Source organism: Oryctolagus cuniculus, chromosome X, assembly GCF_051225735.1.
Source record: "Oryctolagus cuniculus isolate XC-2025 breed Fujian yellow rabbit chromosome X, ASM5122573v1, whole genome shotgun sequence".
NCBI lineage: Eukaryota > Metazoa > Chordata > Mammalia > Lagomorpha > Leporidae > Oryctolagus > Oryctolagus cuniculus.
In genome coordinates, this window is record NC_142888.1 from 113,129,772 (window position 1) to 113,152,739 (window position 22,968).

Consider the following 22,968-nt stretch of genomic DNA (forward strand, 5'->3'; position numbering starts at 1 on the left):
AACAATAGTAACATAATCATGATAAGAACAGCAGAAACAATGTATTGGGTCCTAATCAGGTTCCAAGTATGTAAGAACTTCATTTTTAAAGACAGTTTTTGGACAGCAGGGCAGATTTGGCCATAGTCAGCAACCCTTGCTCAGCAGCATTATCTTATTTCCTTCTCTTCATTGCGTTTATCCCTAAATGAACTGAGCTGGCTGATTTAGAATGACATCTTCTATAGGGGGCCTGAGCTGTCATAGCTTCCACTTTTGCCTTTATAACCCAGGAATTCCTGCTTCCTGGGGAAAGAAACCAAGGAACCATTATCAGAAGGCAGTTACATGAGGACCCAGAATTTTGTCCTTTTGCTTTCAGGCTATATTTTCTTCTTTTAAAAAAAGATGTATTTTATTTATTTGAAAGAGTTACAGAGAGAGGTAGAACCAGGGAGAGAGAGAGGTCTTCCATTCAATGGCTCGCTCCCCAGTTGGATGCAATGGCCAGAGCTGAGCTGATACGAAGCCAGGAGCCAGGACCTTCTTCTGGGTCTCCCAAGTGGGTGCAGGGGCCCAAGAACTTGAGACATCTTCTTCTGCTTTCCCAGGCCGTAGCAGAGAGCTGGATTGGAAGTGGAGCAACCGGGACTCGAACTGGCACCCATATGGGATGCTGCACTGCAGGTAGCGGTTTTACCCGACACGCCACAACACCGGCCCTGAGGCTATATTTTCGATGCCTAGAACGGTGTTCAGTACATAAACGTCAATCAATAAGTAATTGTGAGGTGAACTCACGAGTAAAAGCCTATGTATCCTATAGGACATTCACTCCTACTATGTTCCATTTAACTGGAGAATTAACCACTGAATGGTTGGGAAGCCCCACAAGACCTCTAAATCAAACTGAATGAAACTTTGTTTATTCACAGGCTAGGGAGTTCCTGCTACATCCTAAGACTGGAGGTGATCTCAGAGACACTATCCAGTGATTCCCAATAGGTCTGAACACACCTCTTCTCCTAAGTGAGTTACCTGGTTAAATGAACTGTTTCTGAAGAAAGAAGGACAACTTTTCATGGAGTGTATACTAGTGAGATTTTTTTAATACCATAATTGCCCAAGAGTAAGTAGCTTCTCCTTCCTTCTATTGGCTCTGGGTTTGCTTCCTGATTCATCTGTGATGCTGGGCTGCACCTCTCGAACAATGTAGATCTTCAGCCACCTTGGGGCTTGCATGCAACCAAATCCAGGGGGTATGGATAATTTTGGTAAACAAAATCAACTGAAGTCTTAATGAGTTGCTTAACAATTTTATTCCTACAAAACAGATGATGAGTTAACCACAGCAAAACATCATTTTTGGCCAGACCACACATTCACTGAATTTAATGTCATTTAATCTGCCCCTAGTGCCTGACAAGCACCATTCAAAGTGCTCTGTGATGCATCAATGACTAAACAGACCCAAAATGTCCTGCCTTTGTGAAGAAGGGACATAGAAAAATATACCTAACTATTTTGTCAATTGTATAGATGATGGAACTCCTTTGTTACAGTATCTAGCAAGCTTTGACATGCTTTTGAATTGTCAATACACTTCCCTAAAGTGGGTTTATGGTTCCAAGTGAACTAGCCAGTTTCTTAATTGTATTTACATAACAGTCGTATTTAAATACTATTTAGGATTACTAAATTGAGTGTTTCAACTAAATAAGGCCCTTTCCCGCTCCTAGAAGAATGGATTAACAGAGAATAAAAAGGTGATGCTATTACACCATTTGCACTGGGATGATAGAAACTGCCCTCCAATTATAGCATGGCTGAGTGCTCTCTATCATGATCACATTGATGACATCATAGATGTGAGGCACATATCCATCAGGAAGTGTCAGAGAATCCAAGTTGAAAAAGATAGTATACTCTATCACACCATTTCTTCCATTTAAACTAGTAATGCAGACCTGTAGAGGCAAGTGATGAAATGATTATGTGAAAGCATCATGCACAATAACCTACTCTGCACATCTTCCCTCTGGCTGTATGTAACCTGCAGGCCACTCCATGCCCACCAGTGATTCCAAACTTGGCTGCCACATGGTGAACACCCAGAGTGCTTTGTAAACACATCTATGCCACACACTACCTCACACCTATTAAATCACAATCTGTGGGGCGGGAGCCTTGGTCTCCAGTGAGAAACTTGCTGTACATATTATGGTGTTAATAGCCTCCATAAGTCAATGCTGAGAGAGTGAAAGTTTGAATGAGAAAGGGATGTGGTGATAAGAAGACTATCATTTTTCCCTGTTCCTTCTGTCAAATTTTACGCTCATTATTTTCTCTGAAATTTGTTAAAATAGAATTTCCTTCTCAATTTCAGACTCCATCACTCAGATCATACTTTTTACTGATGAACTCTTAAACACCACAACCACTTCCATTCATTTTTCCCAACAATTGTCTAGCATACAAATTGTTTTTCTTACTGTTATTTTCAGAATATCCTAGTAACGTTTTCTTTTGTTTCTTTTTAAAGATTTATTTATGTATTTGAACGTCATAGTTACACACAGAGAGAAGGAGAGGTAGAGAGGTAGAGAGAGAGAGAGGTCTTCCATCCGCTGGTTCACTCCCCAGTTGGCTGCAATGGCCAGAGCTGTGCTGATCTGAAGCCAGGAGCCAGGAGCTTCTTCCAGGTTTCCCATGTGGGTACAGGGGCCCAAGGGCTTGGGCCATCTTCTACTGCTTTCCCAGGTCATAGTAAAGAAGCTGGATCAGAAGTGGAACAGACTGGACTAGAACCGGCGCCCATATGGGATGCCAGCACTGCAGGCGGAGGCTTTATTCGCTACACCACAGCACTCTCCCCGCTAGTAACATTTTCTAACCCTCAAAAAACTACATAATTTAGAACTTAAGTAATATGTGTTCTACATTATTTTCTAATTCCTAGTTCCAGGAATAGGAATTTAGCTAAGGTTGTTGAATTTGCTTGTGTCCCAGAGCCGATGCTGTGGCTCAGCAAGTTAAAGCCACTGCCTGAAGCACTGGCATCCCATATGGGCACCGGTTTGAGTCCCAGCTGCTCCACTTCCAATCCAGCTCTCTGCTAATGTGCCTGGGAAAGCAGCAGAGGATAACCCAAGTGCTTGGGCCACTGCACCCACGTGGGAGACCTGGAAGATACTCCTGTCTCCTGGCTTTGGCCTGGGATAGCCACAGTTGTTGCAACCATTTCGGGAGTGAACCAGCCTATGGAAGATTTCTCTGTATCTCTGTATCTCTGTCTCTCTCTCCAACTCTGCCTCTCAAGTGAAAAATAAATTTAAAAAAAGTCTGTCCCACATTGGAATGCCTGAGCTCCTGACTCAACTTCCTACCAATGCACACTCTGGGAAGTAAGGCAACAACTCAAGTAATTGAATTCCTACTACCCACATGAAAGATCTGGATTATATTCCCATTCCCTGGCTCAGGCCCTAGGCCAGTTACAGTCCAGACAAGACTCAGCCTCAGCTGTTACAGGCATTGGGGGAGTAAACTAGCAGATAGGATACTTCTCTCTCTTGGATGCTTTCACTCCTACTCTCTCTGCCTCTCAGATAAACTGAATTTTTAAAGTTTATCTCCTTTTAGATATATTGGCAGTTCAGTAGTAAGCCCCTCTTTGATAAGAAATGTACTTTCTCCTATCTTATATATTTCCCAGAACACCCAAGAGATTTTGGGGAACAAAAATTATCATTACAGCCTGGTGTTGTGGTGCAGTGGATTAAGCTACTGCCTTGCCATTCCATATCAGAGCACTGGTAAGAGACCTGGCTGCTCTGCTTCCAATTCAGCTTCCTGCTAAGGCAAACCTCAGAAGGCAGTAGATGATGGCCCAAGAACTTGAGTTACTGCCATCCACGTGAGAGACCCAGATGGAAGTCCTGGCTACTGACTTCTGTCTGTCCCGATCTCAGCCATTTGTGGCCATTTGGGGAGTGAATCAGAAGATGGCAGATTCTCCCCCCACTCTCTTTCTCTGCCTTTCTCTCTCTCTCTCCCTCTCCCTCTCCCTTACCCCTTTCTCCCTATCTCCCTGTGTGTGTCTCCCCCCACCTCTGTCACTCTGACTTTCAAATAAATGAAATAAACCTTTAAAATTATCACTAAATGAAGGACTGGCAGAAATGAATATGAAATGAAATGAAATATGGAAACAAATTACCTCATCCACATGCTTATAATTCACAGGCTTTGCTGAGTGTGCCCTGATTTTGGAGGAGCCTGGTTGGATGGAATACTCAACTTCTAGCCAGTCACCTTTATAAGGCACAAAACCTACAAGAGCCACAGAAAATTTTGAGTTACATTATCTCTTATAGAGGTCTTGTTAAATTCACAAGTTTTGTCTGTAAAATTGCTAAAATGCTTATACTTAATATAAAGTAAATTTTATATGTGTTTAAATGGACACATGTAAATCTTTCCATTGGAAAAGAAGATTATCGTGCGGAAGACATCGACTCTCCTGTACTGACAATTTTATTTGAGCAGATTTATTAAACAATTGGTTGCAGTCACAGCTCCTTCTAGAGAAGAAGTCAAGAATATAGGTAAGAGCATAAATGTGAACCCACTGCCTCCATTCAAATACTGATACTGGCACTTAGTTTGCAAACTTATCAAGTTGCTAAATCTGTGTCTCATATTCTTTGTAAATGAAATGAGAAGTACAACAGTAGTCTTCATGACATAGATGTGCTATAACTATTATTCAATATGTGTGAAACTCACAGAATAAAGCCAGGTAGATAGTATTCACCAAATAAATTTTGACTCCTATTAAGATCAGTAACACCAGCAAATATTGCTACTGTAAGAATGAATCAATTTCTCCTAGGTATTTTGGTCAGCTGATGAACTCTTAAATACATATATTACATTTGACCTTTATAAACAAAGAGTTTCAAATACAATTTTACAGTGTGTTAAAAGTGAGTCAGAAGATACAAACATATCAGGGCAGGAATCCAAAGCAACTGGAAATCTCAAACAATGCAGGTGGGAGTGTAAATTGGCACAACCACTCTATTAATCGGATAATGTGTACAAAGTCAAACATTTGTTTACCCTATGATCCAGCACTGTAGAATGACAGAAGATGCCTTTTCTCTGTCTTTCATTTCTCTCTCTCTCTTTCTCTTTCCACACACATACACATGTGTGTTTCTATGTATACATACATGTATTTATATATATATACATATTTATATGACTTTATATAATATCTATGGGTTGATGACTCCAAAACATAGATATATTCAGTTATTACCAAGCTCAGATTCCATTATCCAAATGACCAGGCAAATTTAACAAGTCCAAAGCTGAGTCACTGCTATTCTTCTCATTCACTAAATTTTGCTCTTATCTTGCACATCTCAAATTGACAACTCCATCCTTACCATTACTCAAACCAAAAACGTTGAAGTTATTGGTAGGAATAGAGTGACATTAGTAAGATGCCAAACCTTCCTTCCCACAACAAAGGTCAGCAATTGGACAGCTATCTGTGAAGGAAAATATCTCCAAAAGACCTCAGGATTCTACTTGAGAACCTATGGCAACAACTGGAAGAAAAAAACCAGAGACAAGAGGGTTTCATCTTGTCTGCATCATCCCATCCCCCATACAAACACTGCTCAGTATGGAGAGTGAATTCTCTGGTTCCTTGCAGGAGAAAGGAGAGTAGTATGAGAAACAAACTCTCCCAGCTTTTGAGGTCTCAAGCTCAGTCCACTGAAAATGGTTGAGAAACTTCTACCTGAGATGTATTGATTCTATTAAGAGCAGAGCAAAAGATGAGGGCTATCACTATCAGACATATGGTGGGAACCACTGTGCAATCCCCTGAGGATCTCAATAAGCCCTCAGAATTGTAGTTACCAGAACGTAGGCAGTGTGGGGGAGAAAACAAGAGTTATTGGTCCAAGAATACAAACCTTCAGTTATAAAATGAATTAATATTGGAGACACAAGGTAACTCTAGTAAATAGTGACATGCTGTATAATTCAAATTTGCTGAGACAGTAGATCTCATGTCTTTCTCACCACAAAAAATAAAATGGTAACTATGGGAGAAGGTGGATATATTAATCAATTTGATTGTGGTAATTATTTCACAATAGTTAAAAATATCAAAAAATCAGGTTGTTTACACTAAATATACAATATTTTTTCAATCATACAGCAATAAAACTGAGAAGAAAAGACATATTAAATTAATTACCCCTTCCTTCAAACTGAAGGTCCAATCCAGTAGCCAACACTTTCATCTCAAACATCAGCTTATATCAAATATCAAATGCTTCCTCCAAGCCTGTGCTTCTATCACTTCCTCCAACTCCCCATAACCTGTGCAGTGTCTTCCTAACCACTTTCCTAAATCCATCCTTTTCCCACATAATCTTTTCTCAACAAAACAAAGTGAATGTCTTAAAACAAAGCTCAAGTGGGAATCCTATTTTGACATTTTTGTACCTGAGGCACTTGATAGCTGTGTTAGGCTCACAAAGCACCCACAAAATATAGTGTTGGTTAGAGCCCAACTCTTAGAACATAGCTGCCAGTTACCCATGGAATTCACCAATTGGGGGCTGGCATTGTGGCATAGTGGGTTAAGCTACCACCTGCAATGCCGGCATCCCATATAGATGCTAATTCAAGCCCCACTTGCTCCACTTCTGATCCAGCTCTCTGCTAATGTGCATAGGAAAGCAGAAGATGGCCCATGTTCCTGGGCTCTTCCATCACATGGGAGACATGGCAGAAGTTCCTGGCTCCTGGCTTTGGCCTGGACCAACCCAGGCTGTTACAGCCATTTGGAAAGTGAACCAGTGGGTGGGTGGAAGATCTCTCTCTTTCTGTCTCTAAATTTCTTTCTGTCTCCCCCCCTCTGTAACTCTGTCTTTAAAATAAATAAATAAGTTTTTAAAAATTAATTAATTAATTAATTAAGGAGTTTACCATAAAAACGATTCAACAGCGGGTATCTGATACACACACACCCTAAGTCACAAAATTACCCCTAAACTTCCCTTTTGAACTATCTGTTTTGGTTGAAAATATTATCTTCTATAACTGTGGGATTTTTTTATTGATTAGTAATTAAATACTTATATGAATCAAAGACACATGTAAACATTACTGACTGCATTCACACATAACAATTGATATCAGGAACTATTATAAATACCACCTAATTGTCCTCCTATCATATATTATTTTCATATCCAAGGGTCCTCCTCAATTTTTTAGGAGCCACAGACTACAACCAAGCATGTGCTACAATTTGTTCTAGTGTTGAAATCCTTAAAAAAATAAATATTGCATTATTCTAAAAATGGAACTCTTACCTTCAGAAACAATGTCTAGGGAGCAGTAAGTTTTTTTATTAACACAGAAACCATTTTTCTTTACAGAGGTGACACAGGCAATTAAAACTCTAATTCTGGGAGGTAACAGTCCAGAGCCAATTAAATTACCAGAGATTGCATCCACCTGTGATAAAAAGAAACAATTACTTCAAATATAACAAACATTTAAGACTAATAGCTTAGATGTGGAAAGATCATTCTTTAAGACATATTTTAGACAATCATCCTCAACAGTAGTGAATATATATCACATGCCAAATAGATCACAGATACGAGACGGTGCTGAAAATAATACCATTGATTATATAGTCAAAATGCATCCAAAATGTTAATTGCATGCTGCAGTGTAATGTATTCATAGAGGTAGATTAAATTATGGCAAGTACCCTGTCCATGCCCTCTATGAGTTCACAATTTAAAGGGGGGAAGGTAAAAGGGAAAAGTAACTAGTTCTAAGCAAATTCTGATAGGAGATATTAAAAAGTTTAAAAATTGGTTGAACTCTTTAATTAACACACAATTAATCTTAGGTGTTTAAATTTAACTGAAAAGTGATCCCTGTTCAATATAAGAGTGGGAATAAGAGAGAGAAGAGATAAACAGTTCGGCATATGCTCACTCAGACTTACCCCTAATGGTAGAGTTATAAATGTGCCAGGGGATTCCAATTCAATCCCATAAAGGTGGCATGTACCAATGCCATCTCACTAGTCAAAGTGATCAGTTTCAGTTCATAATTGATCATAATGATAGGATTAAGAGTCAAAGGGATCACATAAACAAGATCTAGTGTCTGCAAATACTAACTGATATAATTGAAAAGAGAGAACAATCCAACATGGGAAGCGGGATACACAGCAGACTCATAGAATGGCAGATGTCCTAAACAGCACTCTGGCTTCAGAATCAGCCCTTAAGGCATTCGAATCTGGCTAAAAAGCCCATGAGAGTTTCGCAGGCATGGAAAGCCAAGAGACTCTGGCAAAAAAAAAAAAAAAAAAAAAAAAAAAAAAAAAAAAAAAAAAAAAGAAAAGAAAAGAAAAAAGAAAAAAAAAAACCTAAATGAAAGATCTTTGTGAGTGAGATCCCAGCAGAAAGAAGGGGCCATCAAAGAAGGAGGTACCTTTCTCTGAAGGGAGGAGAGAACTTCCACTTTGAATATGGCCTTGTCTAATTAAGATCGGAGTTGGCGAACTCAAGAGGCTTCCATAACCTTGGCAGCTCATGGCAAGAGCCTCGGGTGATTACTGATGTCATAAATAATAGTGTGAATTGTTAAATCAACAACAGGAGTCACTGTGCACCTGCTCCCCATGTAGGACCTCTGCCCTTAATGTGTTGTACTATGAGAATTAATGGTAAAACTACTACTCAAACAGTTCTCTATACTTTGTGTGTCTTTGTGGGTGCAAACTGTTGAAATCTTTACTTAGTATATACTAAGTTGATCTTCTGTATATAAAGATAATTGAAAACGAATCATGATGAAGAATGGGATGGAAGAGGGAGTGGGAGATGGGATGGTTGCGGGTGGGAAGAAGGTTATGGGGGGAGAGGCTGCTATAATTCAAAAGTTGTACTTCGAAATTTATATATTAAATAAAAGTTCAAAAGAAAAAAAAATTGGTTTCAAGGATTCTCCAGAGGGAAAGTTTCAGAATTGGAAGAAACAGAGGCATTTCTTGGAGGAAGTGAAATTTGAGCTGGGTTGTGAAAAAAGAGAAAGATTTTAGCTGATAAATGGGGATGGGGCAGGAGCAGAGAAACAAAGATGAAAGAAGCACAAGACAGAGGAACAGGGAGGAAAAGCATAACATTCAAGGTACAGAACACAGAATCACAAGATGAACTCATAAAACTAATCTCAAATCGAGACTAGATCTAAATAACGAAGTCAAATTGGGGCTTAATATATCTATGAGTGTATCCTAGAGAGACGTACAAATACCTTTGTTTTTTGGACATACAATATACTTTATCTAATTTTTTGAGATTTAAAAGCAAGATTTACTAGAGTCAAAGACCTTCAGCCAGAGTGGCCAGGAGGGGGGCTCTAAGAGAGGCAAAGCCTGAAGGGGCTGGTGGTCCGGGGGTTTTTAAGCACAATTTTGGGGAAGAAAAAACTTGACAATCAGTTATAAGGTGGAGACAAAACCCATCAAACTTATCTAAAATTTTTAATCACAAAAATATATGTTAACTATGCAAGAAGAGGAAAAAACAAATAAGGACAAAACAGAACATGATTCCTCATAATCCATAATTCCATTAGCTAGAGACAATCTTTGGCTACCTTTTGGTATTTACCTTACTCCAGATGTTGCTTTTTGCCTGTGTACAAACATGTGTGCCTTATTCTAAAAGCAGAATTTAATACTGTGTATAATATTAAAATACACATACTAGTCACAAAAATTCTTATAAAACAACAGATTATTGAAAGGGAAAAATGGTATCCCAAAGAGTGAGGATTTCCATAACTTCTTGGCCTAATTCCACATTTTTCGATATTTACTTTGTATCCTAACTGAAGTTCCTATGTGCCTGATATATTTCTGCAGGATAAACCTATAGGGACAGAATTCTTTTTTTTTTAACTTTTATTTAATGAATATAAATTTCCAAAGTACAGCTTATGGATTACAATGGCTTGCCCCCCATAACGTCCCTCCCACCCGCAACCCTCCCCTTTCCCTCTCCCTCTCCCCTTCCATTCACATCAAGATTCATTTTCGATGCTCTTTATATACAGAACATCAGCTTAGCATACATTAAGTAAAGATTTCAACAGTTTGCTCCCACACAGAAACATAAAGTGAAAAATACTGTTTGAGTACTAGTTATAGCATTAAATCTCAATGTACAGCACACTAAGGACAAAGATCCTACATGAGGAGTAAGTGCACAGTGACTCCTGTTGTTGACTTAACAAATTGACACTCTTGTTTATGGCCTCAGTAATCACCCTAGGCTCTAGTCATGAGCTGCCAAGGCTATGGAAGCCCCCTGAGTTCACTGACTCTGATAATTTTTAGACAAGGCCATGGTCAAAGTGGAAGTTCTCTCCTCCCTTCAGAGAAAGGTACCTCCTTCTTTGATGACCTGTTCTTTCCACTGGGATCTCACTCGCAGAGATCTTTCATTTAGGTTTTTTTTTTCCCCAGAGTGTCTTGGCTTTCCATGCCTGAAATACTCTCATGGGCTTTTCAGCCGGATCTGCATGCCTTAAGGGCTGATTCTGAGGCCAGAGTGCTGTTTAGGACTTCTGCCATTCTATGTGTCTGCTGTGTATCTCACTTCCCATGTTGGATCATTCTCTCCCTTTTTTATTCTATCAGCTAGTATTTGCAGACACTATTCTTGTTTATGTGATCCCTTTGGTTCTTAGTCCTATCATTATGATCAATTGTGAACACAAATTGATCACTGGGACTAGTGAGATGGCATTGGTATGTGCCACCTTGATGGGATTGAATTGGAATCCCCTGGTATGTTTCTAACTCTACCGTTTGAGGTAAGTCAGCCTGAGCATGAGGGACAGAATTCTTATTCAAGGTTTCTGATAAAAATGTGCCATTGAGTTGCAAATTATTTTCCATGTTGTTAAAAATTGTTTGGATCATTGCTTTTCCTGTATATCAACTAATATATTTCTGGCTGTCAATAGGAATCTCATGGTTATCCCCCTCCCCTTTCCTTCTCATGTAAGGAGAAAGCACCAGGCTCACCTCTGTCCATCCACCAGCACTACTCTCAGTAACCAAGTGGGTGATCCCTAGCACACTCTGACCTCTACCTGACTCCACACTAAGTTCACACCCACCCTGCAGACTGAACCTGCCCCCAAGTCTCTATCAAAACACCTCCCCTTGAACACCACTACACTGTACAGAGTGCAGAGAGATTGAAAGCCTTGAAAGGATGAACTGTACAATAGAAGGATATTTCAATACTGCAAGGGCCAAAAGGCTTATCAATTTGGTGGGAAGGGACAACTATGCATTCATTAGCAGAACAAATTATGGTCCTTCTCTCAGTCTGCACACTTCAATCCATTCGAGGGCCACTGAAAAATTCGATGTAAAGAAATAAGTATTTTCATAGGAAAAGCCAAGTGAATATTTGTGTGAAATGTGAATTGGAATAACTCTAATGCTACATGGAATAACTCTAATGCTACATGGACAAGACAGAGATATTCACAGAATAGAAAAATTGAACACCATAAAACAAAGTGAAAAAAAAAACCTGAAAAACCTTCATATATTCATTTGAAAACTGCAAAACCTTCATATATTAATTTTCAAAGCTTTAGTTTTCCTGACACAAATAGCTATAATGTTGCTGATAGATACTTCTAAGAAAATAAATTTTCTGTGGTATCATTAACACTTCAAGAAATTCCAAAAAAATTAAAAGATTGTTTCACCCTTCTACAATTGGCAAATATTTCACGTTGATCATATTCCATCTTTCTGATACTGACAAACTGGCAGTCTCACAGCCCACTGCTCACAGTGTCAATTAATACAATGTAGATGGGGCCGGCACTGTATCATAGCTGGTAAAGCTGCTGCCTGCAGCACCTGCATGCCATATGGGCACCTGTTCCAGTCTTGGCTGCTCCACTTCCAATCCAGCTCTCTGTTATGGCCTGGGAAAGCAGCATAAGATGGCCCAAGTGCTTGGGCCCCTACACCCACATGGGAGACCCAGATAAAGCTCCTGGCTTTAACTTCTCTTTCTCTCTTTGCGTCTGCCTCTCCTTCTTTGTGGTTCTTATTTTTAAATGAATAAATAAATCTTAGAAAAAAATAAGATACTCTTCCTGCATGAGTGTGGCCAAGAAACAGGATTAGAGGTATTTTATACAGATAAAATAAAAAATAAACTAAAAAGACAATATAGGTAATGAGTGATTTGACAATACCCATTGGAACGTTAAATATCTGGACAGTAGTGATGGTTACATGACTCAAACCCTTCTTTTAAAAGGTTTATTTATTTATTTGAAAGGTATAGTTACAGAGGAAGTAGGAGAAAGGGAAGGAGTAAGAATGGGAAGGGAAAAGGGAGAAGGGGGGAGGAGGGGGATGGGTGGGGAAGAAGAGGAGGGAAGGGGAGAAGAGGAGGGGAAGGGGAGGGGGAAGAGAAGAAAAGGAGGGGAGAAAGCTTGGAGGGAGAGTAGAAATCAATCTTCCATCCTCCAGTTCACTTTCCAAATGGTCATAATGGCTGGGGACAGTTCAGGACATAGCCAGGAGTCTGGAATTCCATCTAGGTCTGCCACATGGGTGCAGGGGCCCAAGCACTTGAGCCATCTTCTACTGCTTTCCCAGGTGCATTAGCAGGAAGCTGGATCTGAAGTTGAGCAGCCAGGACTCAAACAGGTGCTCTTATGGGAAGCCTGCTTTACAGACAGCAGCTTAACACACGGTGCCACAACACCAGCTCTATGACTCCAGATTTTTGAAAACTCACCGAGTTTTACTCTTAAAATGGAGTTTATGATATATGTTACATCTCAATAAAGCTGTTTTTGACAAGTTTAAAATTTACATATTTTGAGATAGTAATTTTATTTCTGTAAAATACATACTACATGAAATCATTTTTGGGGACCAGCGCTGTGGTGTAAGTGGGCTAAAGCCTCCACCTGCAGCACCAACTTCCTATAAAGGTGCTGGCTCGAGTCCCAGATGCTCTTCTTCCAACCAGCTCTCTGTTATGGCCTGGGAACACAGTGGAAGATGGCCCAAGTCCTTGGGCCCTTGCACCTGCATGGGAGACCTGGAAGAAGCTCTGGACTCCTGGCTTTGTAGTCTCCCAGCTCCTGCCATTGTGACCATTTGGGGAGTGAACCAGTGGATGGAAGACCCCTCTCTCTGTCTGTAACTCAACTCTCAAATAAATAAATAAAATCTTTAAAAAACACTTATGGAAAAGTAATAACATATATTTTTAAAAGAAAATGATTTTTCTATATAATAAGGGGAAGATATAGGATGGTGTTGAGTACTATAATTATCATTGTTAACCATATTGCTTAAATGTTAGAAGAATAAACAATTTTCTTATTTTTCAAAAACAGAAATCACTACAAATATTAGAACAGAAAATCCTGCAGCTTCAGAGGATCAGGGCTTCAAATTCTTCTCCACATCCATTGTAAAGCCACATTAGAGAAGTTGGTTTTATAGACAAAAAAAAAAAAAAAAAAAAAAAACAAAAAAAAACCAAAAAACGATTGAAATCTTGCCAGGATGAGAGGTTGTCCCCAAACTCATCCAAATCTTACATTGATGGCTTTCAATCTACGAGATATTTCATCTTCTTCAACAACAGCAGCAACCTTCTGTCCAACTCTCAGAGGCACATTGCCAGTCACATCAGTACTGAAATGGATGGACTCATTAATCAAGCCACAATCACCACAGAGACTGGTCACAGATCCCTGGACAGTATTCAATCTGGTGTCACCTATGGGGTAGGTAAAGAACTGGTTATACTGATTAATTTCAAAAGCAAATACCCACTACATTAAAAGTCCTGCCAGGGGAAAATAAGATAAACAATCACCTACTTCCAGAAACAGAATAAACTGGCTTGAGATACAGATGACAGAGATAGTAAAGAATAATGATTACCTTGCAGGATTCTGGAAACAGAGTGCCCAGCTTCCAAGGCTGGCTTCACTATTTCTCTCTACAGAACAGTGTCCTCACCACACAGGTAGTAGAAGGCCATAATTAAGAGCACTGAACCACAAAGTAGACTGACAAGGTTTCAATCACTGACCATCCTTGTAACCTGGAACACATTTCTTAAACCACCTGTTTTCATCTGCCAGCATGAGGCCAGATGTAGATAATTTCTGCCTACTTTCTGTTGTGAACATTAACTGACACATAAAAATCTACTGCTTAGAACTGTGTGTATTTTATACAGGTTACAGTGTCAATGTTGTTAGCATACCTGCATGTGCAAAGTCTTGAAATGACTGCTATGATTATACAACTTCATGTTCATCAATATAATGTGTAGTGGCATTTGGAAATTCTTGAACATATCACCAAGATATTGGGCATCTAAGTCTACCTCAAAAGGGCAGCTGAGTCAAGTGGAGTCTGTTTATTTGTTGTAAACAAGCAAAGCTGGTACATAATGTTTTGTTTGGAATCTGACCCCAGGCACTCTGCCTGCATAATCTGACCTGTGAAACGTAATGCCTCAGCTGCCTACCTAGAAAATGTGGTGACTTGACAGAATGGCTTGGGAAAAATCTTGATAAGAATAGATTATGAAAACATACAGAAGCAAACAAAAAAGAAACCAAGAAAATTTTAAAAAATCAACGACAAGAAAAACAGGTTAAATTTGTTTGCTATACCACAAAAACAAAAAGGAAGGCTGGAGGAGACAACTGCCCCTCAGGCATAGGAAAATTTGTCAGACTCTATCATGCGTCCCTGTTGGCAAAAATACAGCTAATAAAAGGCACTGAAGTGAGAGATTTACATTAAAAGGTAGGAAAAATGGTGCTTTCTGACAAACTTTGCTAAGAATATGCCACCTTTGCTGGGAGTTCCAACTCTGATAGCAGAGAAGCGACAGGGACATGCCAGCACCAGAAAGGCAGGCTCCTGCAGAGATAATACTGCTGACGCAAGAGAAGTCTCTTTCATATCACCCTCCTGAAGGCATGCGAATTTTCTCTTGTGTATGGCAGTGCCTTCACAGGTGGGAGACTATTGGTAGCAAATGGCTGAGGGACCAGAATGTTGGTATGAATCTTCTGGGCCACAGGATAGCTGCATGCCCCCTCATAGCTGACCCACCATAAAATCGACATGGTAATGCTAGGACTTCTGTCACTGGAGTTTTTGTATTCATGATCTGCCTGCCACAGTTGCCTTTGCCCAGTGCAGGGCACACCCAAGTACTTGGCTCAAACAGAATAAATGCAATTCAGAATAGGGATGCGATCTGAACCCCCCCCCCCCCGCAACCTTCTCACATCTAACTGGACTCCTCCCAACAAAATTCACACCTTCACAATTCTTCTCTGAGTGCCCACTTGATGCTGGACTTTGGGATACTCTGGATACAAAGTGAGCAAAGTAAATGTGTCTCCTGCCTTCCTAGGGGACCAGATACATGACTTGTCCATTTGGCTCCAAATACTCACCTATGAGAGACACAATACTCACAATTGAGGGAGTTTCACTTCTGGAAAAAGAGAAAGGCAGAAGACGGAGGGAAAGGCAGGAGACAGAGGGAAAGGCAGGAGCGCTGCACCCTAGGGCTTTCTGTGTCAGCCTGTTTCCACTTTGGAGGAAGAGACTGGAGCCTTGAGTGCTGGCCAGCATAGCTGCCGTCCATCTGGGACACCCCAGATACACACACACACACACACACACGCACACGCACACGCACAGTATTGAGCCGCCCCTGCACGTGCCCACTCCCTCATCTGTGCTCCTGGAGCAGGTTTGAGAGAGCCATCACGGGGAGGTTTCTTGGGAGGGAATCATGGGGCACACAGAGAGGTACCTTGCAGGGACCCTGGCTGCCCCTGGGTGGGTTCCTGGCTCTTGCGATGGAAGCAGATTACTACACGTCTCAGAATCTTGAGCATGGTCTCGTCTTCAGCACGGACCTGGGCACTACACGAAGCTGACGGACTACCACGAAGCCTCCTCCCTCCCTTGGATCACAGTAGCCTCAGGAATGTGCCTCCAACTTTTCTCCCCCAGCCTCTGAGAACTAGAACCCAAATTCTAGTAATAGTCCCTCTGGAGAGCCAGGTATGCCAATACAGACACCCGAGGAACTTTCTAGTACTCCTGCTCCCATCACTCAGTGCGAGCTTTTGTGGGATTGGACTCTGCTGCCGTACAGCCAATGGGAGTGAAGCGACCAGTAACTGGGCCTCTGGGGCCAATAGGAAACAGTGAGTGGGAACACCGTGGCTCCTCCCATCCACAACGAAGGCGCCGTTAAAAAAGGTCTCAGGGATACGGCCTGTGCCTTAATATCCACCAAATCCCACCCCCTGACCCCCGTGTGGGCAGTGAGAGCTCCAGCCAGCCACCATTTCTATACCCGTATGCAGGGTGTGTGTGTGTGTGTGTGTGTGTGTGTGTTTTGAGATCCCGTGTTTATGTAATGTTTTAAGGATGCCAAGTCTCTGTCTTTTATCCTATTTCTCCGTCAATAAATCATCATAACATTATTTGATAACCATTGCCACCATTTATTTAACCTTGCCATATCATTCGAGCCAATGACTCGTCCCATGTTGCGCCTTAGCATTTATTCCTTCAATAGATACTTGTTTGGTACTGACGCTGAAGCACGTAACAGAATTTGTGTTTGGAATTAATCAGTAAATACAAAAGAAACAATATTGGCCCTGTGGAGGTAATTTCCTTGAGAGGAGAAATAGGGAGAGAATAAAACTAAACAGGAATAAATACAGAACATATGGAAGGTGACAAATTCTGCGGAAAAAATACATCAGGACAAGGCGTGACAAAATGCAGGGGAAGGAGTCGGGGCATTTCACAATAGAGAGGTTAGGGTCACCTCACTAAAAACCACATTTATGGCCAGCGCTGCGGCTCACTAGGCTAATCCTCCGCCTTGCGGCACCAGCACACCGGGTTCTAGTCCCGGTCGGGGCGCCGGATTCTGTCCCGGTTGCCCCTCTTCCAGGCCAGCCCTCTGCTGTGGCCAGGGATTGCAGTGGAGGATGGCCCAAGTGCTTGGGCCCTGCACCCCATGGGAGACCAGGAGAAGCACCTGGCTCCTGCCATTGGATCAGCGCGGTGCACCGGTCGCGGCAGCCTTTGGAGGGTGAACCAACGGCAAAGGAAGACCTTTCTCTCTGTCTCTCTCACTGTCCACTCTGCCTGTCAAAAAAAAAAAAAAAGAAAGAAAGAAAAGAAAAAAGAAAAGAAAGAAACCACATTTATCAAAGTTTTGAAACAGGTGATGTGATGGCTTGCGTCTATATGGGGAGGAGGTCTGTGGACAGACAACAGGATCGGGAGACAAGAGTGCCTGGTGGGCTCAAGGAACAGCTAAATGAGGTAAGAGAATTAGAGTCACACAACAATTCTTTCCCCTTCTCTAGTTTCATTGAGGTATAGTTGGCAAAAATGTCATATATACTCAAATACACAACTTAATGTTTTGATAGATGCATGCATTATGAAATAATCACAATAGTAAGCTAATTAAAATATCCATCACTTCACATAGTTATCATTCACCTTTCTGCAGGGTTTGAGAACCCTTAAGAACAATCTTCTTTGAAAATTTCAGGGATACAATTTTTTTTAACTATAGTCACATTGCTGTACAATTATTCACCACACAGAATATTTTTCAAATATTTATTTATTTACTTATGTATTTATTTGAAAAGGGGAGAGAGAGAGAGAGAGAGAGAGAGAGAGAGAGAGAGAGATCTTGATTTTCCATCTACTGGTTCACTCCCTAAATGCTTCCAACAGCCACATCTGGATCAGGATAAAGCCAGGAGCCACAAACTGCATCAAGGACTTCCACATTTGTGGCAGGAATCCAAGCACTTGGGGCCATCATTTGTTGCCTCCAAGGGGCATTAACAGGAAACTGAATAAGAATCATGAAGTATCCAGGACTCAAACCGGCACTCTGATATGGGATGTCGGTGTCTCAAGCAATGGCTTAACCTGCTGTGCCACAACACCTGCACACATAACTGAACTTTGCTCTAACATCTCCATATTTCTCTTCCACCATAACAACCATTATTGTACAATCTAGTTCTGTAATTTCAACTATTTTTAAAGATTTATTTTTTATTTGAAAGTCAGAGCTATGGAGAGAGATACAGAGACAGAAACAGAAACAGAAAGACAGAGAGAAACTTCCACCTGCTGGTGGAATACAGTAGCCAGGGCTGGGCCAGGCCAAAGCCAGGAGCTTCTTCCAGGTCTCCCACATGGATGCAGGGGCCCAAGCACTTCAACCATCTTCCTTTGCTTTCTCAGGCACATTACCAGGGAGGTGGATCAGAAGTGGAGCAGACAGGATTTTAACCCATGCCCATATGGAATGCTGGCATTGCAGGTGGCAGCTTAACCCACTATACCACAATGCCAGCTCCTGTAATTTTGGATATTTTCTATTCCTCATATAGGAGTTGTTAGAAGTGAACCAGTGGTGTGTTTTCTCTTTTTAAAAAGATTTTATTTATTGAGAAGCAGAGTTACAGACAGTGAGAAGAAGAGACAGAGAGAAAGGTCTTCCTTCCATTGGTTCACTCCCCAAATAGCCACAATGGCCGGAGCTGTGCCGATCTGAAGCCAGGAGCCAGGAGCCTCTTCCTGGTCTCCCACGCAGGTGCAGGGGCCTAAGGACTTGGGCCATCTACCACTGCTTTCCCAGGACATAGCAGAGAGCTGGATTGGAAGAGGGACAGCCGAGACTAGAACCTCCACCCATATGGGATGCTGGTGCCGCAGGCAGAGGATAATCCTACTGCGCCATGGCGCTGGCCCAAGTGGTGTATTTTCATAAGAATTTAGCCTAAGTACAATCGTGATGCCAGGGTCTAGTCCCCATCTGCAAAGGAAGTTAAGTTAAACAAAACAAAACAAAGCTGATGAGCTCACTTATTGAAGCTGAGTGGAATAGATTCATGTCTTTACACAAAACACAATTCAGACATGAGACAGAGAAGGGTGGTGGGCAGAGTGACAAGGTTTAAAGGATAGGCATTCATAGAACAGATGGACTGCTCTCTAGACAGGATCTGAGAGAGCGCCCCTAGTTTACCTTTACACTGGGGTTTCTAAGGGAATGGGGTCCAGTTCTTCCTGTCACTTCTCCTTCCTTGATCCTTCTTCTGGACAAAAGGATGTGCTGAGTGTGAATTATGTAAAATTCCTCCCAAGGTTTTAGTATGAAGTGTTATCAGACTGAGCAGTCCACCTGGTGCCTGGCAGATGTGATCCCTTTGGAGGAAGGCTAGAACCACCTGCAGAGCTACTGGGGTATGGGCAGAACTTTGTAGTGTAAAATACTGTGCTGCTTGTATGGCTGTTACCTTCCTTTTTTTATTTATGGGCCCTCACTTGTGTACACATAGGCTAATTTCTAACTTCCTAACAGTTTCAACTATGTAACCACATTGTTATCTCCCTCTCCCCTATCCTACCTGCCCAGCAACATCCAATACTTCATTGCCTCCTTCACTTGCATTATCATGTTTAGATTGTACCTGCTGATGTTGCTCAAACTTGCAGAAGGGAACTTTGCACGACAGGCATAAAAGGAAATAAATTTCTGAGAGTAACACCTGCTCCCACCATCTGATCACCACTCTTGAGATAAGGTATCAGTAAACGCCTCACTTTCTGCTTCCTTCATGTTTCTGAGTCTATCTTTTTGTGGTTAGGTGTTCTCAGGTGGGCTTATTTCTCACAGATGTAATCATGCAGTATTTGTCTTTCTGTTCCTCACTTATTTCACTTTGCTTAATGACTTCAAGATTCATCCATATTGTAGGAAGTGGCAGGATTTCTTTCTTTTTAAAGGTTGAATAATATTCCATTGTGTGTGTCATATTTTTGTTATCTATTCATCTGTCAGTGGATATTTAGATTATTTCCACATGTTGACCATTATGAAAAATACTACAATGAATGTGGGGGTGCAGATATCTCTTCAGGCTACTGATTTCATTTCCTTTATATATATTTAATATATAATATTTTTAAATATATAATATAGTTTAATATATAAATATATATTTCTGTATCTATATGCAGAAATGATATTGCTGGATCATAAAGTAGTTCTACTTTTTAGAAACCCCCAATCTACTTTCCATAATGGCTAAGTTAATTTATATTCTCAAAACAATGTACAATGTTCCCTTTTTTCACAAGATACCTAGCACTTGTTATGTCTTCACAGCTTGGTAATAGCTATTCTAAAGGGTATGAAGTGATAGAACACTGTAGTTTTGATGTATATTTCCCTGATGATTAGTTATGTTGAGCAACTTTTCACATACCTATTGGCCATTTGTATGTCTTCTTTTGAGGAATATCTATTCTAGTCCTTTGCTTACTTTTTAACCTGATTGTATGTATTCTTTATTTATTTTTAATATTAATCTCTCATTAGTTGTGTAACTTAAAATATTTTCTCTCATCCCATAGACTGCCTTTTCATTCTATGTATTGTTTTCTTTGCTGTGCAGAAGCTTTATAGTTTGATGCAGTCCCACTTACCCAGTTTAACTTTTATAGCCTATGCTTTTGGAGTCATATCAAAAAATCATTGCCCACACCCTCCCCCCAAAAGAAAAAAATCCCAGGACTTTCCTATTTTATTTTCTTTCAGTATTTGTACAGTTTCAGATTTTACATTTGTCTTTAATCTTTTTTCAGTTGACTTTTGTATATAGTGTTAGGTAAGAATTCAATGTCATTCTTCTGCATGTGAATATTCAATTTTCTTAACACCATTTATTGAAGGAACCACCCTTTCCCCATTGTGTATTCTTGGTACCATTGTTGAAGAACAGTTGACTTGAAATGTGTGGATTTATTTCTGAACTCTGTTCTGTTCCTTTGGTCTATATGCCTAGATTTGTTTTTAAAGATCTATTCATTTCTTTGACAGAGTTACAGAAAGAGAAGAAGAGGGAAAGAACAGGCAGAGGAAGAGGGAGAGGGGGAGAGAGAGAGAGAGAGAGATGTTCCATCTACTGGTTCACTCCCCAAATTGCTGCAATAGCCAGGGCTGGGTCAGTTGGAAGACAGGAACCAGGAGCTTCATCCAGGTCTTCCACATGGGTGCAAGGGCCCAAGCCTTTAGGCTATCCTCCATTGCTTTCCCCTGCACATTAGCAGGGAGCTGGATCCTAAGTGAGACTATGTAGGGTTGGGTACACATCGGGGAGGAGTTCATGTGTGTGACAGCCAATGTCCCCACAAGACCAGGGTGTCCATGTCCAAGGAGAAGTTCCCAGAGTCAGAGCTGAGCACTCCATCCAAGGCCAGTGCCATGGAGTATGCTTCTGGGTGGGGGAGGGGGATAGTGAATGCAGGGCCATGAGGCAGTCAAGAAGTCTTTGCTGTTCTGCACCAAGCAGGCAGGTGGGGAGCATAACCACATGGGCTCTGGATGACCCATCATGCATTAGATACCTCTGTTGAGCCACCCCAAAGGGGACAGAACTGAGAGAATGAGTGCATGCACACTGACAAGATGAAGCTTCTTCTGTGTGCTTGAATCTCCCAGGGACAGGGCACGGGTTGTAAGACATTTAATGAAAGGCTGGAAGGAACTTGCATCTGTGGAAGAGGTCCAATTCTGAAACAAAAATGTATGTCAGCAAGTGTTTTTTTTTTTTAAATATTGACTCAAAGCCAAGACCTACTAAAAGGTACATTCAGTAGAGTTTTGTGTCTATTCAAACTAGCCAGCTAAAGTAGTATGTCTGTTAGCGGTGCTTAGAGCAACGCCAATACACAGGTTAACACTTGCCCCTGTTGCCCAAATTAAGATCCAGTCACACATGAGGAATAAAGTCTGGCGTTATGGCACTATGGGTTAACTCTGTGCCTGCAGTGCTGGCATCCTGTATCAGAAGCCAGTTAGAGTCCCAGCTGCTCTACTTCTGCTCCAGCTCTCTGCTAATTAAGTGGTGGAAGATGGCCCAAGTAGTTGGGTCCCTACCACCCACATGGGAAACCCAGATGCTGCTCCTGGCTCCTGGCTTTGGCCTGGCCCTGCTCTGGCTGTTGTCTTTTCCAAGAAGTCTTTGCCTGCGCCTATATATTACAGGGTTTCTCCGATGTTATCTAATAACTTGATGGTGTTAGGTCGTAGATTTAGATCTTTAATCAGTGTTGGGTGGATTTTTGTGTAAGGTGTAAGGTAGGGGTCTTGCTTCATGCTTCTGCATGTGGAAATCCAGTTTTCCCAGCACCATTGGTTGAATAGACTGTCCTTGCTCCAGGGATTGGTTTTAGCTCCTTGGTCAAATATAAGTTGGTTGTAGATGTTTGGATTGATTTCTGGTGTTTCTATTCTATTCCATTTGTCTAGCCCTCTGTTTTTGTACCAGTCCCAGGCTGTGTTGATTATAACTGCCCTGTAGTATGTGTTGAAATCTGGTATTGTGATGCCTCCAGCTTTGTTTTTGCTATATAAGATTGCTTTAGCTATTCGAGGTCTCCTGTGTGACTGTCTCTTCTTGAGAAAGGCCCTAATCACACCCTCCCAAAGACCTCCAGATGTAGTTAACAAGCGTAACCCACAGATGTCGCTGTTTCCATTAGTGTAGGCCAGACTTCAGCTGGAAGTTCACCAAAGGCTTTGACATTTGCCTTCTGTTAACAAATAAATCAGGAGGATGAGAAATATAACTGTTCAGAAGTTATATGAGGAGCAAGATCTTAATCAATTATGTGCTACACCACTGCAGTGATTCAGTGTTAAGTTGGAATCCCAGCTTTTCAGGTTATGAACTGTGTGACTTTGCTCAGGTCTC

The 22,968-nt window shown here is 41.1% G+C and overlaps 1 protein-coding gene across 1 annotated transcript; it reads right to left on the reverse strand.

The window, feature by feature from the left end:
• Positions 1 to 1,288: 1,288 nt before the first annotated feature.
• Positions 1,289 to 16,208, reverse strand: LOC100350357 (cancer/testis antigen 55). Its single transcript, XM_089323949.1, has 6 exons — positions 15,960 to 16,208; positions 15,457 to 15,506; positions 13,705 to 13,914; positions 7,386 to 7,530; positions 4,199 to 4,311; positions 1,289 to 1,946 (listed from the first exon to the last, which is right to left on the reverse strand). The coding sequence occupies exons 1-6, from the start codon at positions 16,042 to 16,044 to the stop codon at positions 1,755 to 1,757; spliced, it is 795 nt and encodes a 264-aa protein (XP_089180075.1). The 5' UTR covers positions 16,045 to 16,208; the 3' UTR covers positions 1,289 to 1,754.
• Positions 16,209 to 22,968: the final 6,760 nt, after the last annotated feature.

Excerpts from the sequence above, each read along its gene's own strand:
- LOC100350357 (XM_089323949.1), bottom strand. The coding sequence starts at position 16,044 with ATGCTCAAGATTCTGAGACGTGTAGTAATCTGCTTCCATCGCAAGAGC. Across the intron at positions 13,915-15,456 it reads CTCAGAGAAGAATTGTGAAG|TATAACCAGTTCTTTACCTA; the intron begins GTGTGAATTTTG and ends GAAATTAATCAG. Across the intron at positions 1,947-4,198 it reads ATTATAAGCATGTGGATGAG|GTCTGCATTACTAGTTTAAA; the intron begins GTAATTTGTTTC and ends TTGCCTCTACAG.